Consider the following 12,635-nt stretch of genomic DNA (forward strand, 5'->3'; position numbering starts at 1 on the left):
AATTTCCTAATTGTTAAAGAAAAAAGAAATTGTCCAATTCCTATTAGGATTAGAATATGTAGTTTGCCATTGTGTGGCATAGGCCTAGTTCTATAAATAGGGTGCGAAAGCTGATTGTAAGTCTTAGCACAAACAAGAGAAAGTTAACCTAGATACTAAGTTTTAGTCTTTAAAAGAGAAGAGCTAAGAACTTAGAAAGAGCTTGAGGTTTCTTTAAGAGAGTTTTGAGAGATTAGAAAATTGTTTAGAACAAACTTGTAAACAGATTTTCTATCAATCAAAAGAGAGTTTAAAGAAATCACTGTTTCATTGTTCAGATCATAAGTTCTCACACTTTCACTGTTGGTGATACACCATTTTCTCCGATGCCTGCTTCTTGTACTGATCGGCGTCGAGTTTGACGGTCGTAATAACTAATAAGCTCATTCGTTACAAGATGTGTGACAACTGACAAAATGTTTAGTTAATACGACCATCAAACTCGACGCCGGCAATCAAGTTACCGACATGCATGAGCTTTGTAGTTCTATACTTTTAATTATTATTTTTGACGGCATTAAAAAAATGAATATTCGTTACGACCGTTTTTAAGTTTACAGTGACTTTTTTCATAATTACTGGTAGTATTTTTCAGATAAGATAACCCGAGCAAAAAAGTAATACAACGAAGCAGCCTGTCAAAAATAAAACTAAAGCAAACTCTTGACATTATTGAGTAATAGTTCTAGTCTTCTCGATATTGATTCAAATGATTTATGTTCTTTTCTCGATTATACTAACGAAGTTATCAAAGGTTAGAATTGTTCAAATCAAACTGTTATACACTCAATTAAAAACTCAAAAGTCGGAACCAAGAGAGATGGTGTCAAACCAAACTCACACCAATAAAAATTTAAATAAGATGGATCAAAAACAATATAATATACATAAAGTTCGATATAAATCATGTAAGACGAAGGGTATGACGTAAACCCTGAAGTCTAAGTCGTCGTGGCCTCTTCATCCAAGAAAAGATCCTCCGTCTTCCTAACCACCGCATGGATCAGAACCAACACAGCTCCGGTGACCAGCGCACCAATAATATTAAACGTCGCGTTGGTACAGAGAAGCAGCACGACTGTTATCACCGACAAAACAATCAGCACCGTCGGATCATCGATCTGAAATCGGAACATCTTGAGAGGCTCGTCACGCAGGAAATAGAGAAAGATCCAAACAAAAACCAAGACGGTGAAGACGATGAGCGAGGTCGGATGCCAGATCAGGCTGAAGAATACGACGGTCAAGACGAAGATAGCGTAGTTACTACGGAAGTAAGCAAGATTCGTCTTGATGCTTGAGAAAGCATCGGATACACCGCGAGGTAGCCCCATGGAGTGGAAATCGAACATCACTCTCCAAGGACGGCGCGTGGCGAGCCCGTCTTTGATACGTTGCTTGGTGTGTGAGATGGAGTCGAGATCCACTAACGGATGTGCATGAGACGACGTCGGAACTGCGCCGTTCTTCGTCATTATTGAATAAGAGATCGGACTAAATGGAAAATAGCTTAAAGACTGTTGTAATTTAGATTTTTGGACTCTACATATATATACGGAAGGTCTCTTGAATTGGTGATATTGATACACATTTGCTTATGGAATAGTAAAAAGGACAATTTAGATCGTGCTATTTAAAAAAACATTAGATAGAGATATTTTTGGACAGAGATTTGTGACATTATTGTTACAATAATGTAGCGTGAGGAATTTATTCAATTTGGTCAATGTCTGAAATACTACGTGTTGTCGGAATATGAAGTTGGAGGAAACTTAATTATCGCCACGACGTCTAGTGTTTGAGTTGAGTTGACATTATAGGGGGATGAGAATGAAGGTTGATAGACGTTGTAAAGATCGTACTGTTGGTGATACACCATTTTTCTCCCGTGCCTGCTTCTTGTACTGATCGGCGTCGAGTTTGACGGTCGTGATAATTGCCGGCGAAGGAAGCTGATGTGTAAATAGATGTGTGACAAACTGCTATTTGTCTAAAACTAAAAGCGTCCTTCTAGAATTTTTTATCTATAGGCCGAGATCATTGGGCCTAATTAAAAGGTCCAATTATATTTTTTTTTCGTCGAAGGTCCAATTAGATTACAGGGATTTTCTGGTTCAAATTGGTAACTTCGAAAATTTAAGTCATTATTTATTTGTATCGATAGAGATTTTTTTCATAGCATTTGTAAATTCAAAAGACCTATTAAAATGTTACCGACATGAGCTTGTAGGTGTATACTTAAACAAAAAAAATTGTTTTTGTCTTTTCTTGATGGCATCTAAAAATGGAATATTCATTACGATCGTTTTTAGTTTAGAGTGAATTTCTTTTCATAATTCTTAGTATTTTTTCACAGAATAATAATATGAAAAGTGGTTCGTAATTTTCAGATAAGATAACCCGACAAAAAGGTGATACAACGAAGCAGCCTGTCAAAAATAAAATAAAGCAAAGTGTTGACATTATTGAGTTAGTTCTAGTCTTCTAGATATTGATTCAAATGATTTATGTTCTTTTCTCGGTTAATCTAATCTAAATGATTCCTATATATTTTTAGTTCAAAAGTCTTTCAAATCTACTCATTTACAAGAAACTGTTCCTGAATCCTGAGCCTTACGATTATTGTATTAATTATTTTGTAACAATTTAGAATTGTTTAAACTTGAAACAAATCTGAAAAAATCAAAAGCAAAAGAGAGAGTCTCAAACCAAACATACACCAATAAAATTGATTACGCATGAAATGATATTTTTTTTAGGAACAAACAAGATAATATACATTAACAGTTCGAGATCAATGGATTTAAGACGACGGGTATGACGTCAGACCTGAAGTCTCAGTCGTCGCCGCCTCTTCATCCAGGAAAAGATCCTCAGTCTTCCTAACCACCGCATGGATCAGAACCAGCACAGCTCCGGTCACCACCGCACCAATAATATTCAACGTCGCGTTGGTCAACAGAAGCAGGACGATAGTTACCACCCCTAAAACAATCAGCACCGTCAGATCATTGATCTGGTACCTGAACACTTTGAGAGGTTCGTCACGGAGGAAGTAAAGAAAGATCCAAACAAACACCAAGACGGTGAAGACGATGAGCGAGATCGGATGCCAGATCAAACTGAAGAAGATAACGATCAAGACTACGATAGCGTAGTTCACACGGAAGTAAGCAAGATTCTTCTTGGTTCTTGAAAAAGCATCGGAGAAGCCGTGAGGTATCCCCATGGAGTGGAAATCGAACATCACTTTCCAAGGACGGCGCGTGGCTAGTCCGGCTACGATACGGTGCTTGGCACGTGAGATAGACTCAAGATCCACCACCGGAGATCCATCGGACGACGTCGGAATAGCGCCGTAGTTCGTCATGTGAGATTGAATGAATAGAGAGTAGTAAATGAAAATAATGATAGGAAACTGTTGTATGTATATGTGAATTATTACGAAAGGTCCCCAAGTATTAGGTGATACACATTTGCATATGGCGTTTTTCTAAAGTAATCTATATGTTTATGGGATAAACGAAGATTAATTTGATCGTGATTGTTTTCCACACAAAAAAACAGTGATAATAGTAGTAACATATAGAGTAGCGTGAGGATTTGATTCACTCTATGGTCAATGTCTGAGAACTGTAAATTTAGATTTACGAGATTTTTTTTGGTAATGGCAACTTATATACTAGTAGTACTAGTAGATGATTACACGTTGGATTTAAGTTAGTTTGAAGGATTAACGATAAAGAAACAAACACCGAGTAACGGAGCTACATGGCATTATTGAATTGTCAAACAGGCTACACGTGACCGCATTCAAGCGGAGTCCTCTGGCATGCAACTACTCTTTCGGCACGTGTCATGTCGGCAGGAACAAAGAGTAATTATTTACGGTTATAATCCCTTGCTTTTGTCTTGATACTGATTCATGCCCAAACGTTTGCTTCCTTTACATTTGTCACCAAATTACTTAACCAAGATGAGCTCAAAACAGATCGTATGCTCTCTCTGACTTGAGACCGTTCAAAACATATCTCAAACATGTTCGAAGCGAGGCTACTTTAGGATTAGCGAGCAAGAATCATGGCGGCTCTTATAATTCGTAACAAGAAACAAAAGAGTGTCTCAAAACACTGGACCAGAGGTACTATAAAATCAAACCACATCAAAATGTAAGCGTGATGACATGAAACAACTATGGTGTTTCTTCATTACAACTTTGCCTGGATCACCAACAAAGGTTACCTCACGACTAATCAGATACACTAATCCAAGTAGATGGCGGAGATGTTTCACAGTCACATATGTTGTATGATCATCAACTTCTGCAGCTATGAAGCGGACTATTTAAAAAAGAGGGAAATCTTATATGCAACATCGAAATTTTTGAATATGGGAAGAGAATATCTTAACCATGCGTCTTGGACATGTAACATGCTTAACTACGGGTGTTTAAAAAATGAAGCCCTTTTACTAAATTTTGACAGCATACCTTCGAAGTTCGTGGTATCAGTGACATCGGCCCGACCTATTACTATTAGCTCACTAAAGCAAAATAATTTTTTGATGCCCAAAAATATAAAAATACACTAAATTATCACTCTAGGATTCGAATCAAGAACCTAGGAAGCTACCAGATGAGATTTAACCAATGTACTATGAGTGATTTTACAGATTTTGATGTCTTAAAAAATACTTATTTATTTTGATGCCTAAAGCTCTTGCTTGTTGGGCTTTACCTCTGGGTCGACCTGTCTTGAATTATTAATATCTAAATAATTTTTAAAGGTTACGGTGATTATGAAGTGAATGTTAACTTGTTGTACTCACAGTTATAAGACAATGGAATAATGAAATTGGTTGTTAATGAAACTGTGATGATCGATCTGGTTGCTAGGATATGATGTTCAGTGGAAGCGATACACCATTCAATTGTCTTGTCACGTTTTAAATCAATTCAGTGGGTTGTTGTTATGTTTACACACTAGAGAAGAAAGAATAGCACAAATCGAGAACCAGATTTACAACTTTTTCTATAATGATTTGCTTACTTGATTATTTTAATATAGGTCCTATTCGTTTCCTGATCTAGATGCAACTTTTTCTATAATGTTTTCTTGTCTTTTCTGTCTCACTATCTTTTTTCACTTCATTCGTTAACCTTTTAGATTTTGGTATTGCAAAATTGATTCTTAATATTTCATTTCAGAGAAGATAAATTATCTTCTTTTGATCCAAATTGGTAGTTTCTTCTTCATATGCACCGTAGGAAAATTTATAACTGAATCTTCTTCTGCTATCCATCTGCATATCATAATCACCAACAAATTTTCAAATAAGTCACTACATATCGGCATATCAATATGGGAATAATACCCGAAGGAGAACTTATATACTATTTTGTCATGTAAAGAGTTTAGTCCAACTTGTCAAAAGGAGATGAGACTTATTTGGCCATAACGTACCATTTTGTCTAAAAAGCCTAGAGCACTTACCACACCTTTTTTTTCTTTCAAAAAATTTAAAATTTACAACAAATATAAATAATATTTCTATCCATATAGTACTTGATTGGTTACCTGAAGCGAGTGACAAGGTGGTGAAGAAAGATTGAAGCTTCAAGACGGGCCAAATCAAGACCAGGGCACAATCTCTGACCACCTCCAAAAGGACTGAAACTACTCGTGTTCATGTCCCTATCCTATTGTATAGATAAATGTCTATCCAGTTAAATATATAGTTCGGAGGTATAAAATTCTATTTTAAATATATTTGGGTGATTTTTTACGTACTTGCCATCTCCATGGATTAAATTTGTAGGGAGAGTCATAGTAAAGCTTATCAAGATGGACTGATCTGAGATAGGCCAAGAAGCACCATCCTTTTGGTATCATATATCCTTTTATTTCAATATCTTTCATCGCCTTTCGCATCACCCCTATTATTACATTTCCCATCCTCAATGTCTCTGTAATGACCTGATGATAATTGGTAGTTAAAAAGCCAATTCATATAATTAACTAATGCCAGGGGAAAAGAAGAATAATATATACCTTTTGTGTAAAAGGTAACGACAAATAGTCATTCCAATATAGTGGCTCTCCTGTCAATTCCTTCAAACTTTTCAGCTTCATGTTTTCTTCCTGATGAAAAGAAAAAAAGAAGTTTAACGTAAAGAAGAGGTTATATAGATTTTTAGTGGCAATCATATAGAAACGAGTAAATTAATATGTATCAGCTTCCAATCTATCACTAGTTTATTTGATTGACTGATTTGTTTTTCTACTGTGGAAGAGAGAAAAGCCTACCACACTTCTTGTTCTATAACATTAACTTCTTCTTGTTCTATGTCTATACGATATTATACATATTATCAAAATGTATAGCCATCTATATATAGTATGTGTTAAAAAGTTGACTACCGTTAGAAAATTGAGGGCAGCAGGAGAATCAGAGAGGAATTTGACGGCGAGTGTGATGAGGACAGGGACAGAATCGTGGCCAGGAATCATCATGTCAATCATATTGTTAGCAATCAAATTGTGAGTTAAATATTCACTTGAGTCCTTAAGTAACACATCCACGACATCCTTTGCAATAACAACATCTTCCTCCTTGTTCTTTGCTCTCCGAGTTTTGCCTTCTATGATCCTTTCAACTTGCCTCACCATCTTCTTCTTAGCTTGGAGAGATCTATGAAGTTGAGTTCCAGGGAAGTTAATTGGCAATGACATGAGTCCTGATATGAATTGTTCAAACTCTTTCTTTAACTCTTCTAACTCGTCTCCTTTCTCTACACTTATCAGTGCCTTGGCCAGTACTTTGAATGCAACCTACCAATTAAAATAAATCAAGTTATTACATGTAAAACCACAACTATATAAAAGGGTAATAATTACTAGTAGTTGTTAAACAAATTAGAAAGAGAAACTTGTAATCATTAAATCAAATGTAATAATTGTAACCATGTTCTTTGAAATAAATTAATATTTCCATGGTAACATCATTATGATTGTCCCTTTTAATTTCTTAATCAATTCATTAATCATATATATCATTATTGGAATATTTAAAATTTATGTAAGAAAAAATTAAATCAAGGGAGAAGTATACTGACAGTCTTGGAGACGTCTTGGATAAGAACAGGTTGGTCCTCGGACCACAGATCCATGGATTCCGACAAATACTTGTGCATGTCTCTAACGATTTGAGCTTTGAGAAGCGGTGACTTTAAGAAAGAACCGACTAGTCCATGGAACCTTCTTTGTGAACTCCCGTTGATAAGAAGTATCGACGATTTTCCCATCAGCTCCCTCACCGTTTTTGGGTAGAACGGCACGAAAGCCGTCGAGTCGCTTTGTAAAACGGCTCTGTTCACTTCAGCATCCGTCGACACGATCGTCGCCGTTCCAAATATATGCGACTTAAACACTCTCCCATAACTTTACATACACGTAAACACGTATATATTTTTAGATTAAAGAACAAATAACGTTTTAAATTGCAAAAATATCCTACTTTTCCATATAAAAGTACGGATTCCGATTTGAATCCCTATTATTTAAATGTTTTTTTTTGTTTAATTTTTCCAACAAATACTTAATATGCATATGAATATATATAGAGATTATTTTGTCTTACGTATTAAATTTAATTTTGAAGTACGTACTATACATAGAGATGAGGGACAAGAGTTCTTACAGGAGTCGACGCTTGTCCATGAAACTCTCGGGATGGTTTGAATAAGCAGAAGAGACGAACTCGATGGTTTCTCCGAGGACAGGCCATCCCAAGCTTCCTTGTGGAAACTTTGATTCTTGACTGTGAGAAATAACATGACGATCAATAAGTTTATTCTTTGAAGCTGGGGATGATCTGAGACGGTTGATCTTGTTCAAGATGATGATGATAGAGAAAAAGAAGAAGAAGAAGGGCAAAAGTGATAAAGAAGTGTCCATTAGTGTTTTAACTCAATTAGCCGGACGCACGAATGGGTTTGTGTTTTTAAAAATTGGTTTATGTTTTTGGGACTTTCTTCCACTTTGAATCTGTCTTGGTATCTCTTTATATAACTTTAATCATGGTGCGGTGTGGCAACAAATCATGTGGATGATAATTCTCTTATTATATTCTTTGATTTTTTTTATCATCTAATTTTATACTTTGGGTTTATATTGTTAGGATTTTGAGATGTATCACTAGAAAACAAATTGAGTAACAAATAAAAAGACATACACAATCTAATTATTGTTACCTCAACGTGGGAAATGCGTCTACTTAAGCTACTTTGCATTTCACCAAAAATGTAAACTGGTATAGTACTTAAGCCTGTTAAAGATATAAAAAATGCGTCCAATATATATATGTTAAACAGATTACGTTATTACACTCTCAATATATATATTCTACTTAGAGCATCATCAAGCGGCCGCTTGAATATCGATGGTATGAGCCAAAACATGTGCATCAATTATTTTTTAAAAAGGTTATCTAAATGAAGAAGTAAGGTTATTGTATGAAGAAATTTCCCGTATAAAGAATAGACAAAGAATATTTCGAAGAAAAGTGTGCTAAATTGTCTTTTGGCTTGTGGGGTATTTTGGGTGCGCCTTCGTGCGAAATTCCATTAGGCCACCTTTTCTTATTTCACATATAAATTTTTGTCATGATTATACTGGATACATGCATTCCCATATATATCATGTATGTGTAAAGATATGCATGCCAAGACATGTAGAGCACTAAAACAATTACATGCATAGTACTATATACATATGTATGTACACATGTCAATACGTGGCTATATATAGCTAGCTTTGTGAAATCGGTTGATTTATTGTACTATTGTACGTCAAATCAATGACCTTTGGAAATACGATATAAAGATAATCGGATGTAAGAATAATATAGCAGTGTTACCGAAATAATAAATTACAGTATAGTAGGTAAGACGTTGCAAAAGACGTACGCGGGTCAGAAGACTCAGAACGGTTTGTTGAGACTGAACAAAAAGATGGTTTGTATGAGATCAGAATATCAGAAACCTGTTGGAGGTATATTTCAACATGGAGATGAACCAAAAGCATTGTCTATGTAATTATGAGGCTCCCGGACCGGGACAGCATCCTATAAAAACAGAGTCGTCGATTATTGGATATAGGCCTTACATTTTTATGTTAATCCATCCAGTAGTGCATTACGTAATGAAACGAAGCTCTATAAGAAAAGTATGATACATTTGTTTAAGGCAATCTCCTCATGATTAGACCGCATGCGCACACTTTCATATAAGTAGTATACATGTAAAATTAATGTAACCAATATAAATATATACCATATAAAATAAGTTGTGTGTGTGTATGACTGTGATTGGTATAATTTATTAGAATCATAAGAAGTGAGATTCTTTAGCCGCTTGTATACTTTGATCATCGTTGATTGTAACATACTTTTGAGCCTAAAAAGCTAATATTTTCATTGTAATTAAATATCTAAACTTTTGACTAATGCCAAACAAGAATATTTGAATTTGCCATTCTCTTTTTATTCACTTTACAATAGTGTTGTCAAAAATATTAGTTCTTTTGGGAAACCTATGATTCTTTTATCATATCTATAAACGCCATTTATAAGCTTTTCATTGAAGGAATACCTAACAATAGCGAGCTATCTTATAAAACCACCATTGATCGTCACTTTAATTGTATAGATACTATAAAAATTAGTGCTTTGATCATATCTAATTATTGCATGATTCCTTTAGTTTAAGGTCGTGCATCTTTCGAAATCCGAGAGGGTTTTTGAATAAAATATTTGAAAATCATCTATTATTTATTTTCAACTTTTTGTCATAAAAAGAAAATCTAAAATTGTAGATTTGTATATTTTGCTTGCCGAAAAAAGTCTCAAAGATTGACAATTGAAAGAAACAAAATAATAAAAGAATAATTCGAAACTAATGAGAGCTTTAACAAAAAAAAAATACTAATGAGAGACAAATAATATGCACACATAAATGCATGTTATTATATAATTTTGGGGAGTTGTGGGGTTGTTTTCATTTGGACCATATCTCCATGTGAAGAACCACTTGAAGTTAAAAACCGAAGAATAATTTTGTCCCAATTGATTTCACAATCTCGCTCTAGGATTTTGGATAGCCGAGAACATGATCCTTTGTCCTCTTTACGAAACTGATGCAAGACCACTATGATTTTGTCTCTTCGATGAAATTTATTCTGTCCGTTTTTTTTTTTTTTTCCTGTTATAAATCTTTGGAGAATGCCTAGATTTAAGAAATTCAGATAACAATACATATGCTGTTAACTAGGATATGCTAAAATTGAAGAAAATCTAAATTAATGACCTTGACTGTGCCCAACATAAACAAGTGTATTGTATCAAAATCAAACTCAAATCAGTCAAAAGCAGCTATACAAAATCTTCATTAGTGAGTAATTTTGACAAGAATAATCTGTACCAGTGTCTTAAATTTGCTTTCTTTGCTTCTTCGTTAGTTTTAGCCTGCAAGATCCATGCAAATAATAAGTTCTCGCTCTTGCTCGGTCCCAAACCAGCTTTGCAGCTACCACAGGACAAGAAAACAAAAGCAACAAGGTAGATTGTTAATTCACAAGGCCATATGTCATGAAGGTGGGACTCTCTCAGGTAAAAAACACATTGTCATTTCAAAATGGGGATATGAAGTCTCCCCAACTTTAACCTTATGAAAAAAGAACAGGTAAAACCTGCAGGGGTCCTCACGTAGGTGTCGACAGGTGGATATAACACACTATGGAGGAGATTCATGGACCACCAAATGCAGTTCTTAGGTCTCACATCGACTCACATGGAGCGTTGCAATCATTTACTCAGCAGAAAATGTTATGTTAGTCGTAAGGACTTAATGGTGGGGGAAAAAAACGAAATGCTAGTCCACGTTGGTAATAAGACCTTCCCCATTGGGGGGTTCATAGCTGAGTTCCTAGTGTTTTGGTTCCAAAAAATTAATCAGAAATAAAAATAAAATGTAAGATCTCCCTTTATATAAGAGATTGAATCTTGGTTTAAGGGGCGCTACGTGTCAGTGTATCGTTGGGTGAGAGTAAAATATGAAAGGAGAATTTTTTTTGCAAAATCGATTTTTTCTTTTTTCCTTTCTCTCTCTCTCTCTATCGGATGCGATTAAAACCGACTCGAAGAATTTGGGATCAGAAGAAGAATTTGGGATCAGATTGTTGAAGGTTTCGACTCGAAGGACGTGGAATCAAAGTAAGGGTTTGGATTCGAAAGGAAAGGAGAGAAGTCGTTTAGTAGCCCAACCGATTTGGAAGCCAATCGCGAAAGGAAGAATCGAGTTTCAGTTGGAGATGGATGCGGTTTGAATGTGGAGTCGAATAAATCGGAAGAGAGATTGAATGAATTGGAATCACAAGGTAAGTCTATTGATTGGAATTGTATGAATCACAAATTGAGTATTGATTAGGGTTCTTTGATTTTGGATCGCAATTTAGGGTTTTTTTATGTTTGTTGCAAAATTAGGGTTCTTGGTGTTCATGTGTTCCAAATTGATCCATTTTTTTGATATTGTTAGTGGTTTTTTGATATTACTAAGCACTGTAATTGATGCAGATGCTCCTTTAGAAGATGTTGTTGTTCGGAGCTTGAGGACTAGCCCAGTACATCCGCGAGACCGCACATCCATTGATGTTCGGAGCTTGAGGGCGAGTGTTTTTGGCAAAAAAGAGAACAACAGGAGATCTATTTGCAATCAAGGTAAACGATTTGGTGCTTTTGTTCTCTTTTTCAATTCTTTTTCTTTTGTTACACAAGATTTTTCTTTTATTGTTAGGCTAATGTGGATAGCAAAATCTTTAGTAGTGTTTTCTCTAATCTTGTGTTAAACGTTGGCCATGCTCCACAGGTTTTTGAAAAGGCAGATATGATCCGTAAGAATGATGTTGAAAGTATACTTGCTGAACGTGATATACTGATCAACGTTCGCAATCCCTTTGTGGTGAGCAGCCTTTAAGCATTTTCTCAGAAGAGAGATTTACTTCTTCTAACATTACTTTGATTTGACCAGGTTTATGTTAATGCAGGTCGTTGGTTAAGACTTAAATTTAAACCTATGGAGGAAGGTCTTTGCACGTAAGAGAGACTTAAATTTAAGACCTATGGAGGAAGGTAAATTATCATCCTCTCCTTTCTTCATTTATGTTAAAGCACTTGTTAGTTGGTTATGATAAATACGTTTAGGTATGAGTCGAATGAGTGATTGATGTCATTGCTTTTGTTTGGTGGTTGTGATTAATATGCTTATTACTTGTTGCTTTATGTTAGTTGGTTGTGAAAATGTTAAATGTGTTGTACTTGATGGTTTGTGTTAGGTAAAAACTTAATTTCAAGATTTTAACCAAGTAGTTGAAAAATTAAATTACACCTAAACCTTATAAATTGAAAGACTTTCTCTTCATAGTAAAAATACAAAACCCTTCTACACTCCTCTTAATCGTCCTTTTAACACACACACTTGTTCTTGATCACGGATTTGGATTCAAATGACTCAATGAATCCATATCATCCCTCCTCTAGCTATA

General features: G+C 35.1%; 2 protein-coding genes and 1 pseudogene across 3 annotated transcripts; all 3 read right to left on the minus strand.

The window, feature by feature from the left end:
• Positions 1-800: 800 nt before the first annotated feature.
• LOC104765162 (PRA1 family protein F3 pseudogene) lies at positions 801-1,713 on the minus strand (annotated as a pseudogene). Its single transcript, XR_015590732.1, has one exon. The product of XR_015590732.1 is annotated as a PRA1 family protein F3 pseudogene (transcript).
• A 922-nt stretch (positions 1,714-2,635) lies between these two features.
• Positions 2,636-3,684, minus strand: LOC104765163 (PRA1 family protein F3). The gene has a single exon (XM_010488840.3). The coding sequence runs from the start codon at positions 3,407-3,409 to the stop codon at positions 2,843-2,845; it is 567 nt and encodes a 188-aa protein (XP_010487142.1). The 5' UTR covers positions 3,410-3,684; the 3' UTR covers positions 2,636-2,842.
• A 1,529-nt stretch (positions 3,685-5,213) lies between these two features.
• LOC104765165 (3-epi-6-deoxocathasterone 23-monooxygenase CYP90D1) lies at positions 5,214-8,106 on the minus strand. The gene is made up of 7 exons (XM_087501706.1): positions 7,738-8,106; positions 7,154-7,478; positions 6,459-6,869; positions 6,090-6,179; positions 5,829-6,014; positions 5,616-5,737; positions 5,214-5,340 (listed from the first exon to the last, which is right to left on the minus strand). Exons 1-7 carry the CDS (start codon positions 7,992-7,994, stop codon positions 5,256-5,258), a joined length of 1,476 nt encoding a protein of 491 aa, XP_087357832.1. The 5' UTR covers positions 7,995-8,106; the 3' UTR covers positions 5,214-5,255.
• Between the last annotated feature and the right edge of the window lie 4,529 nt (positions 8,107-12,635).

This window comes from Camelina sativa, chromosome 19, assembly GCF_030686135.1.
Source record: "Camelina sativa cultivar CO46 ecotype springtype chromosome 19, ASM3068613v1".
NCBI classification, from domain to species: Eukaryota; Viridiplantae; Streptophyta; class Magnoliopsida; order Brassicales; family Brassicaceae; genus Camelina; species Camelina sativa.